At 33.5% G+C, this 16,656-nt stretch overlaps 1 protein-coding gene across 1 annotated transcript; it reads right to left on the bottom strand.

Annotated features, from left to right (window-relative positions):
- Nucleotides 1-4,941: 4,941 nt before the first annotated feature.
- On the bottom strand, nt 4,942-16,072 carry LOC134683712 (gastrotropin-like). Its single transcript, XM_063543026.1, has 4 exons — nt 15,825-16,072; nt 6,114-6,289; nt 5,696-5,809; nt 4,942-5,077 (listed from the first exon to the last, which is right to left on the bottom strand). The coding sequence occupies exons 1-4, from the start codon at nt 15,898-15,900 to the stop codon at nt 5,024-5,026; spliced, it is 420 nt and encodes a 139-aa protein (XP_063399096.1). The 5' UTR covers nt 15,901-16,072; the 3' UTR covers nt 4,942-5,023.
- Nucleotides 16,073-16,656: the final 584 nt, after the last annotated feature.

The raw sequence follows: 16,656 nt of genomic DNA on the forward strand, positions 1-16,656 counted from the left end.
AAAATTTAATCACGGCAAAAATCAGATATAGTTCAGGAAAAGTCGATATTCAACCGTTTCCAAGCGAATTTGTCCCGACTATCCCGTTCTCAATCCGCTTCTAATCCTATTTGTATCTTTCGCATGGTAAAATTCGACGGAGTCTATCACGACTGCGTCCTAATTCTACCGAATGAAATCCCGCAGAGATCAGACAGTGACCAGACAGTGAACCAACGCTGACGTTGGAAATTATCCGTTCGAAAACTGCCGGTATACTCGGGATGATCATATACTGTCGGAACATAATCCTATAACGGTCCGCTCTATCGTATTGCAAACGGCTTTATCGGGTCGCAGTCGTATTTTATTGTGTAATTGTCGGAACTGTGACGTGGGTACCATTGACGAATTTCGTATTAATAACGGGACTGTTCCGGAACGGTTTCGACAAAGACGGTTCAATCGACAAGACCTGGATTCAATCTGGACTCAAATGGCAGAAAACCAGCAACGAAAAATTCCTCCAGATCATTCCCGTTCCACCGGACACCGTCCAGGAAACACAGAACATTGTTACGATTTTGATCCGATACAAAAGAATCTGTCTCGATATAGTCACGTTTGTAATCCGACTAGACAAAATCGCCTGATTTTCCCCAAATATTACGGGACGCACTTTACTGTCGGGGTGCTTCGCCGAAATATCCGAACCATTACCGACCCGTAGGAATTAGTAACAAACTTAAACGACTGCGTTCAGACAATGATAGGACATTCCAGATAATTGAGGATAGAAATCCGACTTTTTCGCTTTTCGTGTCTTATCGCTGTCTGATCTCAAACGGGAGCAATAATCGGCAATGTATGAACCCCGCAGAACAGTCAGTATTTAGACAACAGCAACATATCATAAAAACAGTGTTTTCGTTATGTTATTTTTATCCAGCTATTTCTTATTTACCAGTACAAGTGAGGTCAAGAAATGTGTAATCAAACTTATATTTGAACAAATTCAATAGATTTATCCTTGAGATTAAATTATCTGTCTGTGGGTGTCTGTTCGGGTATTATTTTATCGTTTAGGAGATTAGGATATCTATTGACAGTATGGTTGTTTGATTACTCATATTTCATCGTAAACGTTTCCATTCATAAAATTTATTTTTAAATATCCTTGAACAGGTCCTTGTCGATTGGAGATTCATGTCAAAACTTTATGAAAAAAACGAAGCGTCTATGATCATTACAAAATTAGAAATATATTTGAATGATTGAGTAAATGTTTATAGTTAAACAACTATTGGACAAAAACTACCATTAACTCTCTGTGTAATATGAAACTGAATTGTTAATATGGCTGTTTGACTTTCATGATTGTTTTTGTTTGCTATCGCTTAGAAGTCTTGCAATATTTATCATGTCTGACTTTAAAAAATCCATTTATGTTTTTTCTTTTCTCAAAACGTCGGTTCGTGTTCATTTTTTAAAATTGTTTTCAATTGAAATTATAAAATTGACGAAGGAAATGGGGAATGTGTCAAAGCGACAACAACCCGACCATAGAGCAGACAACAGCCGAAGGCCACCAATGGGTCCTCAATGTAGCGAGAATTCCCACACTCGTAGTTTATGCTTTGTGTTTTCATCACATGTAGCATAGAGGACGTTATGTTTCCCCGCTTCAGAACTATTTCACGTTTTGTTTTAATATATATTTTATTTACTATGCAGTCATTCAGCACGATATCGTCAATCTAATACTGCAGTCCCACTAGGTCACGATCGCACTACGATCTGTGAAAAAAAAAATGATTTTGATGATCGTAGTATGATCGTGTAGATCGCAGTAAGATCGTATCACAGACGTGGTGAGGTCTTCAAGGTCGCGAAGAGCGTGGCCAACTGTGAACATGTTCAAAACAATCGTGGCGCGGTCGTGGCTGTTTTGCTGAGTGTGAATTCGCATTGCTATAAGGCGTGTTTCTGTACTTGTCTATCCCCAATTCATGTATTTAGTTTTAATGTTATATTTGTAATTTTCATCGGATTATGTCAAATGTCTTGACGTCTTTATGGCTATATTCAAGTATGTTAAAGAATATTAATCACCGCCTTCATTTATTAGATTTGATTTGCTTCAACGTAATTTGTACGATGCATTACGGTTACAGTTTGATTCTGAACTAACAGGACATAGAATATAGGTAATTGCCTAATTGCCACCTCAATATGGCAATTTTTATTGTTATTAAATGTAACATCAGTATTTAGTACAAATACAATATTAAATCAATCCTATTTCTATCGTTTCTTTGACAGAAATTTTTATTCATTCAAATGTGACGAAAGTTTTTATTTTTGATGTTCTGTTTTTCAAATTTAAATGTGACGTCTTTTTTTGTCATTTTTTACAATTTTGAATATGACGTCACTTGGCGTTGAGGTTTTGACTAAATTGGATGTGTCTGTTTTCTGTGTTGGATTTTGTCGGGTGATGTAATGTATTTCGGTTGTTTCCTGTAATTAGTAAAATACTTCAGTTTTATCATTTATATTTTTTATATAGTCATTTTATAAAATTTATTGTTTGCCAAAGTATAAATTATTCTAAATAATAGGGATGTTCCGGTACCTAACAGAAAACCCTGGCCGTTTTTTAACTTTTGGTCCTCGGTGCTGTTCAACTTTGTACTTGTTTCGGCATACAAACTTTTGTATCTGAGCATTACCAGTAACTCTTGTGTGGACAAAATGCACTTCTGGCGTATTAAATTTTAAACCTGTTACCTTTTGATAGCTATTATTCGTGTGGGTTTTTTTTGTATTGTAGTCTTGTAATGTTGGTTTTTTTTTCATTTTAATGTTATATTTCACATTGCCATAAAAGAGGGAGGTTTGGTATGCCACAAAACCAGGTTCAACCCACCATTTTTTTCTTTAAAAAAATATCCTGTATACCAAGTCAGGAATATGATCATTGCTACATTATAGTTCGTGTCTGTGTGTGTTACATTTCAATGTTGTGTTTCTTTTGTGTCGTGTGTTTTCTTTTATATTTGAGTGGGAATTCACATTATTATAAGACGTGTCACGGTACTTTTCTTTCCCAAATTCATGTATTTAGTTTTGATGTTATATTTGTTATTCGCATCGGATTTTGTCTAATGCTTAGTTCGTTTCTGTGTGTGTTACAGTTTAATGTTGTGTCGTCATTTTCCTGTATTTTTAAAATGCGTTTCCCTCGGTTTTGGTTTATGACCCGGATTTGTTTTTGTCTATCGATTTATGAGTTTTGAACATCGGTATACTACTGTTGCCTTTATTTACATACGCGTAGCGGATGAAATCTACGCTTACTTTCGTTATTAAGTTCTTATAGCTTAATTTTTAAATGTCTGTAGAGTAAAACTTTGGTTGGATTGCTTACTTTGTTTGTATTTATGTTAACCAAAGCTTTGTGAATAAGATTGACATATTAAAACAATATAGTTAAACATGTATATATTCAGTATACTGAAATTTGAGTAGACCTCATCCCAATTATAATTGTTCAATATACAAACAAACAGCAAGCAAGCTAACAAAAGCCTTGCTTTACATGCATTAAGAAATGGGCCCCAACTCTATCTCTACATTTATATTCCCAAAAAAAACTGAACAATAAAACTCAACCTATTTGATTCCCAGTATTCATAACTGCTATTTTTATCAGAACGATAAATACTATAAAATTGTGATAGGATAGAAAACCATTAATTAAAATTAAACGATGCACCTTTACATTCTCTATTCTAAAGCAGTATAATACATTTGGCATTCAATCAAGTAGAGCAGCTGTTATGTTTTCTTATGTCGTCAGTTTGTGTGATAGCTTACACCTTCAACCTTTATATTATCATCCCGTCAAACGGCCATGTACAAATGTAGTTACGTTCTATAACATTAGAAAGTAAAATTTGTTTTACAGACGGAAATCGTCAAGGAAATGAATTGTGTTATAATATAATAAAATTAGTTAAAATAATTTGGAAGAAAATCTTCGAACAACAATAATTTCCAGTTCAGATCGTTGTTATGTGGTACAGTACAGGTATATATTGAAACATTAGCCTGGGGTCCTGGTTAATCTTGTCTTAGGAGACGACCATTTGATATTCTGGGGGAGGAGGATTTTGAAAATAAATAACTCAGCCTTGATAATCACAAAAATAAATGGTTTGTTCTTTGGTAGTTTGAAATTAAATTTCCTGACTTGCAATGTATCGAAAATGAATAACTCAGCAGGTCTATAGCTTCTTGGGCCCCTGCGGTTCCAAAACCCTTAAAAAATATTTGCCTCGCTCCGCTCGGCATATATTTTAATTTGACAATACTTTTGCAAGAGGCTAGGTAAAACCAAACTTTAATACTATGTATGTATGCAATACATGTATATTGGTTGGGAATTTAAATAGTTCATTTCATGAAGAAAAGTATAAAATACTTAATCTTATTATACCAATTGTCTTTTTGATATACTATGTATTTCTGTTACGTTTGTCCTGTCTCGCAATGTATTGTCTTAATATGTTTGTATATATTGTCCTCTTGTACACAAGTATGTGTCTGAGGTTATGAATAAAATTTTGAATCTTTAAAATTTCTGAAGGGGATAATGATTAATTTTGATTAAATGGTACACAATAACTGGACTATACAACATGTATTATTCATAATTAACAAATATTTTAAAAATTGTATGTTTTTCGAATATCATAAATATAGTTGTGAAAATGAATAATCAGTCCCTTGCTTTAATGAAAATGAAAAATCTTGCTTCAATAGTGCAGAAAACGAATAATCTGTCCTCTCAGTTTACAAAAATAAATAACCGATCAAAAACAAATCCTCCTGCCCCCCCCCCCCCCCCCCAGAATATCAAATGGTCGTCCCTTTACGACGCGCAGCTACATGTAGATATCGGACCGGGATACCAGGCTAGTTGTAACAGTTGGTGTTTGTCTCTATTCGAATACTGTAATATGAACATTCCACAGCCATATCACCCTCTTTTAAACTCTGAAGTCATTTTTACACCACTTTCAAGTTCAACAGTCTACAAAAATGCAAAAACAAATGGAAGAGAAAATTGGTTATGGGTTATAACATCATTTATTGCATAACAATATAATATTTCCAACAGAAAGTAACCAAAAGTTAGCATGCAATAAATTCCAACATTGCACTAGTGCAATAAATCTTAAAAAATCATGATGTCATCAATGACAAAATCTTAGTTTAAACCATTTTTTACTTTCAAATATTAAAAGGGTTATTGCATGAATATTGGAGAATATTGTCCCGAGTAGAATTTTATATTGCACGAGCTTGCGAATGCAATATATGTTCTATGAGGGATAAACCAATTACCACTAAGACATAAATCATGTTCTCTCAAGACTTCAGGTTTCCTCTATGTACTTTTTTTTTTAACTGAATGGTTTAGTTGTTCTTTCATTGTTGTGTTCTATTCTATAGTTATTGATTGTGCACCATCAAAGTCATTATACACATTACTATAGGACTAGTATACATCAGGGTGCAGAATTTTCCCGTTGTGTTGAAGACCCATTGGTGGCCTTAGGCTGTGTGTTGTCTCTTTGACAAATATCCCGCTTCCATTCTCAGTTTTATATAATAACGGTTTGAAAAAAGAATAAAGATATGTACTCACTGTTAACATCAAATCGCCTTTAATTTCTCGAGTGGTTGTAAATGGCTTATAATCCATCATTTCACATTTCTCAACGACCACACATTTGCTGTCTGATTCAAATGTTACCATAAGCTACAAGACAATAATTAAAAAAAAACTTGATTGATTGATAGTTGGTTGCTTATTTTAAATGGCAAATATATATGTCTTGCATATTCAGGACGAACACGTATTTTCAAAAATATTCCTCTAAAAAGACTTGTAACTTTTATTATGCGTATAATTAAGAATGATTGTTTTTGTTAAACTTGATATTTAATATGGTTTATCCTTAAACATGCAAAAAAGGATATACATTTTTTTCTATTACTAAATCCCTGTTTTCACTGTCATTATAAAGTCATTAACAATCAAACATATTGTTTTCTTGTCCTACCTTCATCACATCGTCATAGTAACCTATCGTCTCCAATTCTTTCCCAGGTTGGAATTTGAATATTTTGGTTGGTAAACCACTGTATGACATCTTTAATGTCCAGTTATCTCCGTCTTGTTCATATTCCAAAACTGATGTTGAGCCTCTGTGTTGGTCTATCATATCATCAGCTATACCTACATGTCGAAGTTTTATATTTCATAAGTTTAGTTTAAACAATATTTTATTTCAAAAAGTGCGCGAAATTTAATAATACAATATAAATACAGGGATTCGGAAAGAAGAAAAACTTATATAAATCCGTCTCAATTGTCATTAGTTTATTTCGTATTCTGTATTTCATCTTACCCTCATGGATGTATGAAGGGTATATGAGAACCTAAAACGTTTCAAATTACATATCTTTTATATAAACTTCTATGTGTCATTTTCAATGTAGACAAATAATGATAAAAATAAACTATGGTATTCCGCTAGCTTCACTGTTGTGATGTAGTAATACATTAAAGGAAAATAGAAATCCCCAAAAGACAATACAACAGACCACATTCACCACGACCTATATCTGACTCCTTAATTTATTAACAAAATCAGACCAACAAAAAAAGACACAACACTTGTTGGTGGAGATTGACTTTGTATAGCTACAAAAATGTGGTTGGGTCAAACACATTTTCGTCTGAACAATCCATCCGCCTCCTCTATTTTTTGCATGTGTTGTAAACTATAGCTATAACAAACAATAAAAAAAGTAATAGTATAGCTACAAACAGGATGACCACTTACTTGAACAAGAAAATAAAAATACATTATATATTGTGAATAAAATATCAACTACTGTTTGCAATGTATACAGTCGCGTAAAAAAATATCAAAAACATCAATGATCCTATGACAGGTTTAATGAAATCTCATGACATACCGTATAGCGGGATATTTTCGCGGGGTGTAAATTTTCGCTTATTTTCGCGGATAGAACAAAATCGCCAAAACAAATTCACCAATTTAAAAGTGTACATGCAAAGGTAATGTTAAAAATGTTGAATCCGCCAAAATAATAACCGCCAAAATATTTCGTATACCCCATTCAATGAAAATCGCGAAAAATACCGCGCTTTACGGTAGTTTAATTGAAATTGGCAGCATTATATATACAGATGAGAAGAGATGACCATTATAACATATCTCGTCTTTGATCCTTGTTTTTTAAATACGTCAAAATTTTAATCGAGAGTGAGGTATACAATTGTCTTATGAATGTCTGTTTTTGTATATAAGTGTGAACGACGTCAAAGTTATCTTAGAATTAAAGTTGGTTTCCATCAAATATATTTTTTGTATAAATGCAAGGTTTGAGTTCGTTAATTTACGTCCGATACCTATGAACATTTATTGGCAAACCATACACATTTCGAAATGTACTAGAGACAATTTTCACCAAAAAAACGACTAAGATTGATCTGAAGTATACTGAATTGTTCATGACTTGCGATCCATCTTAGATCTTAGTCGTATTTTTTTTTTTGTAAAACAGACTTCTGAGCATTGGGTATAGCAAGATGAACACACAGGTCAAAAAAAGAAAATTACAGATGTCAAAGTTCAAAAGGATCTCTTCAGTCCTTTTTTTAAGTTTCATTTTTATTTAATATTTGTCAAACATAATCTGTAATAAGAGGTACGCTTATAGAGATATAGGAAGTCTCAATATGAATTATGATTATTCGACTGGCTAAAAAATGTTGAAGATGAGTTTCAGCACCTGATTTATCAATACCCTTTTAAGGATGTTTGCTGCTCAGTTTCAAAATAAATAACATTTCATAAAACTAGTATTTATTGATAGGGAATAAATTGAGGAATCTAAAAAGCAAAAAAAATATGGGGGTCAATGTGCTTGTTTTCGAGATATTAGCCATTTGAATTTTGGCGGGAAAATATTCTCTCTTGATTTTTCATAGCTTCATCATTGACCAGTCAAAATTCTCAAATACTATCAAAAAATAAATAAAATTTTATAAGACTTTTACAAATGACTTATAATTATACATGTAAAAGATTTATAGAAAGAAAAATTAGGGTTCATGGGGAATTTTTTTTAAGGCATTCAAATGGATAAAACCAGAGGATTCCGAAAATCTGACAAAAATTCAAAAACATGACAAGCAGACATCCTTAAGTTATTTAAGCAAGTTCATTTCAAACAGATCATTTGGATTAGTTATCCAGACAAGTGTGTGTATAAAACTCCTAGCTTATAAAAGAATGAATAAATATGATCCATATAATTTATTCTATCAAAGACTTCAACGGAAATTATATCTTCAGAGAGAAAAGACGACTGCATATTGATTAATTTTATTGCATTTATTATACAAGCAATGTACAGTAGGTTGCAGATATCAAAAGTAATATAACGATAAACTGACAACAACATATAACATCAAACAAAATACCAACAGGTCCACAGACACTACATAGCTATATAGAGGAGAACTTAACATGACAGCACGAACCACACAAAGATAAACTGACAACACCATATAACATCAAACAAAAGTCCACAAACACTATATAGAGAACTTAACAATGATCAGCACGAACCACACAAAGATAAACTGACAACACCATATAACATCAAACAAAAGTCCACAAACACTAAATAGAGAACTTAACAATGATCAGCACGAACCACACAAAGATAAACTGACAACACCATATAACATCAAACAAAAGTCCACAAACACTATATAGAGAACTTAACAATGATCAGCACGAACCACACAAAGATAAACTGACAACACCAAATAGCATCAAACAAAAGTCAACAAACACTATATAGAGAACTTAACAATGATCAGCACGAACCACACAAAGATAAACTGACAACACCATATAACATCAAACAAAAGTCCACAAACACTATATAGAGAACTTAACAATGATCAGCACGAACCACACAAAGATAAACTGACAACACCATATAACATCAAACAAAAGTCCACAAACACTAAATAGAGAACTTAACAATGATCAGCACGAACCACACAAAGATAAACTGACAACACCATATAACATCAAACAAAAGTCCACAAACACTATATAGAGAACTTAACAATGATCAGCACGAACCACACAAAGATAAACTGACAACACCATATAACATCAAACAAAAGTCAACAAACACTATATAGAGAACTTAACAATGATCAGCACGAAACACACAAAGATAAACTGACAACACCATATAACATCAAACAAAAGTCCACAAACACTATATAGAGAACTTAACAATGATCAGCACGAACCACACAAAGAAAAACTTACAACACCAAATAACATCAAACAAAAGTCCACAAACACTATATAGAGAACTTAACAATGATCAGCACGAAACACACAAAGATAAACTGACAACACCAAATAGCATCAAACAAAAGTCAACAAACACTATATAGAGAACTTAACAATGATCAGCACGAAACACACAAAGATAAACTGACAACACCAAATAGCATCAAACAAAAGTCCACAAACACTATATAGAGAACTTAACAATGATCAGCACGAAACACATCAAGACAAACTGACAACACCAAATAGCATCAAACAAAAGTCCACAAACACTATATAGAGAACTTAACAATGATCAGCACGAAACACACAAAGATAAACTGACAACACCAAATAGCATCAAACAAAAGTCAACAAACACTATTGTCTATATAGAGAACTTAACAATGATCAGCACGAAACACACAAAGATAAACTGACAACACCAAATAGCATCAAACAAAAGTTCACAAACACTATATAGAGAACTTAACAATGATCAGCACGAAACACATCAAGACAAACTGACAACACCAAATAGCATCAAACAAAAGTCCACAAACACTATATAGAGAACTTAACAATGATCAGCACGAAACACACAAAGACAAACTGACAACACCAAATAGCATCAAACAAAAGTCCACAAACACTATATAGAGAACTTAACAATGATCAGCACGAAACACACAAAGATAAACTGACAACACCAAATAGCATCAAACAAAAGTCAACAAACACTATATAGAGAACTTAACAATGATCAGCACGAACCACACAAAGATAAACTAACAACACCAAATAGCATCAAACAAAAGTCAACAAACACTATATAGAGAACTTAACAATGATCAGCACGAAACACACAAAGATAAACTGACAACACCAAATAGCATCAAACAAAAATCAGCAAACACTATATAGAGAACTTAACAATGATCAGCACGAAACACACAAAGATAAACTGACAACACCAAATAGCATCAAACAAAAGTCAGCAAACACTATATAGAGAACTTAACAATGATCAGCACGAAACACACAAAGATACACTAACAACACCATATAACATCAAACAAAAGTCCACAAACACTATATAGAGAACTTAACAATGATCCGCACGAAACACACAAAGATAAACTGACAACACCAAATAGCATCAAACAAAAGTCCACAAACACTATATAGAGAACTTAACAATGATCAGCACGAACCACACAAAGATAAACTAACAACACCAAATAGCATCAAACAAAAGTCCACAAACACGTCTATATAGAGAACTTAACAATGATCAGCACGAACCACACAAAGATAAACTAACAACACCATATAACATCAAACAAAATACCAACATGTCCATAGACACTACATAGCTATATAGAGGAGAACTTAACATGACAGCACGAACCACACAAAGATAAACTGACAACATCGAATAGCATCAAACAAAAGTCCACAAACACTATATAGAGAACTTAACAATGATCAGCACGAAACACACAAAGATAAACTTACAACACCATATAACATCAAACAAAATACCAACAGGTCTATAAACACTACATAGAGAACTTAACAATGATCAGCACGAACCACAGAAAGATAAACTGACAACATCGATATCATATGGCATAAAAAATGTTCACAGAAAACTACAAAGACACCTAAATAATGAGCAGCACGAACCTCACTAAGATAAGATTTGAAATAGTCGTGAGTACACTTGTCAGAAAGTAATCTAAATCAGTTATGTTATTCACTTCCTAGAATATTATAAAAAAAAAATACCGGATTCAAAACGTGCTGTGTGTATATTATAAGCAAGTAGCTAGTAAGGGCACTGATGAATTTGATTCATCCCCAGTCCCACTAGAAAACGATCGCAAAACGCTCACCGCTATCTAAATTATATTCAGATCGTGGTGGGATCGCTGTATAAGCGGCATGAATATGATAATTTTCGTTGCTTTCACGATGCTACTACGTCATAATTACGCTTCTACAACGATCCCGCTACGATAATACCACGTTCTCACCGCGCTTACTCTGCGACTTCACTACGCTTAATATCAAGATCTTTCTACGATCTTCATGTTCTCAGTACGACCATATCACGAGTTATCCGATTGCAGCACGATCTTACCACGCTTCCACAGCGATTATAGCACGTTCTTACCACGTTTATACGACGTTCATACCGCATTCTCAGTCATTACGTCAACATTGTGTTTCATATCTATACAGTTCCATTCCTTCTATTTCTGATGCTCAGTTTCAAAGTTACAAGCTTTTCATGACACTAGTATATATTGATAGGGGATTTAGAAAGGTACCAAAAGAGGCAAAACATTATATTAGGTCAAATTAATATGCTTGTTTTCCAGATATTAGTCATTGAAATTTTGGCAGGGAAATGTTCTCTCTTGATTTTTCATAGTTCAATCATTGACAAGTTTAAGTGCTAAACGTATAAACGACCTTTACAGATTGCTCATACTTTTACATGTAAAAGATTTATTAAAAGAAAAATGGGGGTCAATGGGAATAATTTTGTAAGGCATTCAGACGGATAAAACCAGAGGATTTCGAAAATCTGACAATAGATACGTAGATTCCTCGGAAACAATACAGTCATGACACCAAAATCTGCTGGAACACGTGGGCGTGGTAGTAGGGGTTGATGTAAGAGGCGGAGGCAGTAAAGAAACGAATCCTGATCAAGCAAAGATGTCGGACCGACCAATCGAACCTAAATTACAGCCTATAATTACTGGTCCATAAAGCTCAAATGACGATATTTTAGTGAACGATAGCAGAGATGTCAATAGATATAGGAAGATGTGGTATGAGTGCCAATGAGACAACTCTCCATCAGTAAAAATTTATAAAAGTAAACCATTATTATTCTTGTTTGAATTGTTTTACATTGTCATATCGGGGCCTTTTATAGCTGACTATGCTGTATGGGCTTTGCTCATTGTTGAAGGCCGTACGGTGACCTTTAGTTGTTAATGTCTGTGTCATATTGGTCTCTTGTTAATAGTGTTGTCTTATTGGCAATCATACACATCTTCTTTTTTTATACATTATAGGCCAAGGTACGTCTTTCAGCACGGAGCCTTGGCTCACACCGAACAGCAAGCTATGAAGGTCCCAAAAAATTACAGGTGTAAAACTATGTATATGGGAAAGCCAACAGTCTATCCTTATAAAAACGAGAAGCATGGTTAAGCCGTTAGAGCATATGGAAAATTACATACAGACAAACAAAATCTAGGAAGTTTTTTTTTATATATTTTATGTGAAAATGACAATGAGAATGATGGTCGTAGTAAGTAAGTAAGTAAGTAAGTAAGTAAGTGATTTTTATTGGTTTAAAATCCAAAATCACAGGATTGATACCAAGACAAAGACAATACAAATTTGTTATACACAAACATACAAACATATATATATCATACCAAATTTATAAACATTATATGCGGAGGTGGTACCACAAAGTTATTTAGTGCTTAATAGAGCATTTCTAGAAATGTACATGTCGTTTATAAATTTAACAATAATTCTAATTATATCAGTCCCAACACATGTATACAAAATTTAAATCTTGCTTCATTAGTCATATTGAAAAAAGAGGGAACTATTTCACTAATTCTGGAAAACAGTTGGTCTCTAATTATATTTAGTTTTGTACATTTTAAAGTGAAATGAAATTCATCTTCTACTTCTAAGAGACACAAAGGACAAATTCTTTCTTCTACAGGGGTTTTAGTGTGACGCCCTTGTTCAATTCTAAGAACACTATTACTAATACGAATTTTAGCAAAATGGCCTATTACTTTTCTGTCTATATTTAACAATAAATAGGTTTCCAATTTATAATTTTCTTAGCTGTCTATATGTTCTCAGCTTATTACCATGTACTGATTTAAATTTATTATCACAAAATGTATTTTCTTTCCAATAAATAAGATATCTATCATTAAGTTTGGTATGAGTTGCATATAATAAACGCTTTTTTGAAATAGTATCATGATTTTTCCAAACATGTAAAAAATTTAGTGTAGCAAGTAACTGTTCAATCTTTTTAGCAAATCCATTGGTTAATTGCAAGTTGGAACAATATACATCTTTTAGTAAACAATTGTTATCAGATTTTATGACATGCAACCAGAAGCCAATTGACAGTTTTAAAGCTTCTATAAAAACTGGATACATACCAAGTTCAGCTAGTACTGCTAAATTGACAGCTGATTTATTTACTCCAATTAAAGTTTTTGCAAATTTAATTTGGACTTTGATGGTAGCCAATGACCAATATTTTGACTCTAGATTTGTAATATCTTTTATCCTATACAGAGACCAAACTTTGCTACAATAAAGAAGTATAGGTTTAACACAAGCATCAAAAAGCTTTAAGTGAGGTAATACATTGATATTTTCAGAAATAACAGTTTTCTAATACAAAATATAGCTTTTGAGGCTTTTGTAGTATGAACGTAGTCAGGTCGGTCATAAGTAGAGCGTGATGAGGACGCCAAGGGCGTGATAGAATCGTACTATGGTCGAAATATCGTAGTGCGATCGTGGCCTAGTGCGACTGCGGTATGACATGACGACATGTTTTGTAAGCATTTTTCTATTACTAAATTTGACAAATAAATTAAAATAAAACAATATTGACCTTTTTTATTTTTTTACCGAAAATACCGCAGTCCCACTAGGCCACGATCGTACTATGATTGTATCGGGCAGATCACAGTACTGTAGTACGGTCGTGATGAGGTCTTCACGATCGTGATGAGCTTGGACATCTTTGAACATGTTCAAAACTATCGCGGTGCGGTCGTTGCGAAATCAGATCGTAGTAGAAGCGCAACTATATGAGAGCGCAGTCAGGTCGTTGTGAGATAGCAAAGGTCGCTGATCTATCGTAGCGACAGCGCGAACGCGCGATTCTAGCCTGTTTGTCTGTATGTAATTTGGACCTCTTGTCCTTTTTCTCTTTAACTCAGTCATTCTTGAAACATCTGTGTCATCCCTTCTATCGTTTACTAAAGCATCGTCATTTTATCTTGATGGACCTGTAATAAGTTGTGATTGAGGTTTGAACGGTCGGTCCGACATATGATTTGTTACTATCAAATCTGCCGCTGCCTCTACCTCTATGCATACCCTTACGTAGATTTTGGTAACATGACTGTTTTGTTTCCGTAAAATCTACTTATTAATGAGAAATAGAAGGAATGAAACAGCATTTATTTGGAACTCGATGTTGACGTTATTGCTGAGAGCGTAGTAAGATTGCGGTATGAGCGTACGACGAGCGTGCTATAATCGTAAAAGAAGCGTAGTAAGATCGTGTTGCAATCGCATACATCGTGGTATGGTCGTAGTGAGAACGGGATGAGCGTTGAAAGATCTTGATATGCGTATTGATGTTGCATAATAATCGTGGTGAGAACGTGGGATCGTAGCGGGATCATTGTAGAAGCGTAATGCTTAGCATCGTGAAGAAAGAAAGTTTATATTTTCATGCCACTCATACCGCGAACTCACCACGATCTGAATTTAATTTAGATCGCGATGGGCGTGGTGCGATCGTGGTCTAGTGGAACTGGGGCTTTAGATATTTATAAAATACTTGCAGACAATAGAAATGACATGCATGATACTAGTATATAAAAAGAAGATGTGGTATGATTGCCAATGAGACAACTATCTACAAAAGACCAAAATGACACAAACATTAACAATTATAAGTCACCGTACGGTCTTCAACAATGAACAAAGCCCATACCGCATATAGTCAGCTATAGTAGTTCATTTATATAAAAAGCAAAAACAAGTCGTAAGTTATACATGTTATAATTTACCAAATTGAATTAGATAACAACAATAATGTGTACAAAGAACACAGATTGCACTATCATTGTCCATACTAAAAACTCTAATTTGGTATTAAAATTAGAAAGATCATACCATAAGGAACATGTGTACTAAGTTTTAACATTGAACTTTTATTTATAACTTCATCAAAAACAACCTTAACCAAAAACTTTTACCTGAAACTCGCAATTTCATTTTCTAAGTTCAGTGAACCTTAAAATTTGGGTCAAAAGTCAAAACTTTGACCAAAAATCTAACAAACGAACGCACAAACGGATGCACAGACCAGCAAACATTATGCCCCTCTTCCATCGTGGGGCATAAAATAAATTTGTTACATGAAAAAATGGTTCGGATTCATACAAGATTACCTCATGATTAACGCATAAGGACTTCAGACGGGACGAGATTCACTGCCTAACGTAAACAGTGGGAAGTTTCAACGATGGGAATAATTTAGCTGATCAAAATATATGAAATTCTTACCCATTCCTCTACAAAATTCATCATAATTCGTTATTGAGTTTCCATCTTCAATCCATTTTCCTATAAATTGAGCCATTTTATGATAGTTTAAATATGATTGCCCAGCCGTAAATTCTACAACAGTCAGCAATAAAACGTAGATTTAATGTAAATATTGAGTGTTAACGCACTTAATGTGAATTTAAATATATCTTTCTTGTCTGGTTAAAATTACCTATCATAATAACCTCGTCTTTACTACACACATATGTTAAACCTTTAAGTGACTAAGACTTGTATTTATCAATACCCAAGAGTATAAGATATATGTAAAATACTGACAAGTACTAGTATGTCTGCATTTTTTTTATATTTCTGCTGGCATGAAAACAATTCGATGGATAAAAATAAAAATTAAAGTGCGTATTCATTATTGGTCGAAGCTGGTCTGACACACCTCTAAATCATGTAATGAAAACAATTTTTCGTAAATTAAGAAACTTAGATATACATTTTGAATGTGATCTATTTAAAAGTCTAGATGAGGCCAATAGCATGATGCAGTAGAACCTATTGGTATCACCGGTTTTTTGTTGATATAAAAAAGAAGATGTATGATTGCCAATGAGACAACTCTCCAGAAGAGACACAAAAAAATAACAGTTCTTTAATGCAAAGATTCATATCAGCGTTGAAGCATTCAGATGCTTGTGGAATCAACAAATTACAGATATTATAAAAAGAAGATGTGGTATGATTGCCAATGAGATAACTATCCACAAAAGACCAAAATGACACAAACATTAACAATTATAGGTCACCGTACGGCTTCAACAATGAGCAAAGCCCATAC

This window comes from Mytilus trossulus, chromosome 9, assembly GCF_036588685.1.
Source record: "Mytilus trossulus isolate FHL-02 chromosome 9, PNRI_Mtr1.1.1.hap1, whole genome shotgun sequence".
NCBI classification, from domain to species: domain Eukaryota; kingdom Metazoa; phylum Mollusca; class Bivalvia; order Mytilida; family Mytilidae; genus Mytilus; species Mytilus trossulus.

Bases quoted from the DNA above. Each gene is read 5' to 3' on its own strand.
- LOC134683712 (XM_063543026.1), bottom strand. From the start codon at position 15,900: ATGGCTCAATTTATAGGAAAATGGATTGAAGATGGAAACTCAATAACG. The intron at 6,290-15,824 runs GTAAGAATTTCA...TTCGACATGTAG, and splicing joins TGAATTTTGTAGAGGAATGG to GTATAGCTGATGATATGATA. The intron at 5,078-5,695 runs GTGAGTACATAT...GCATTTTTGTAG, and splicing joins AAGGCGATTTGATGTTAACA to ACTGTTGAACTTGAAAGTGG.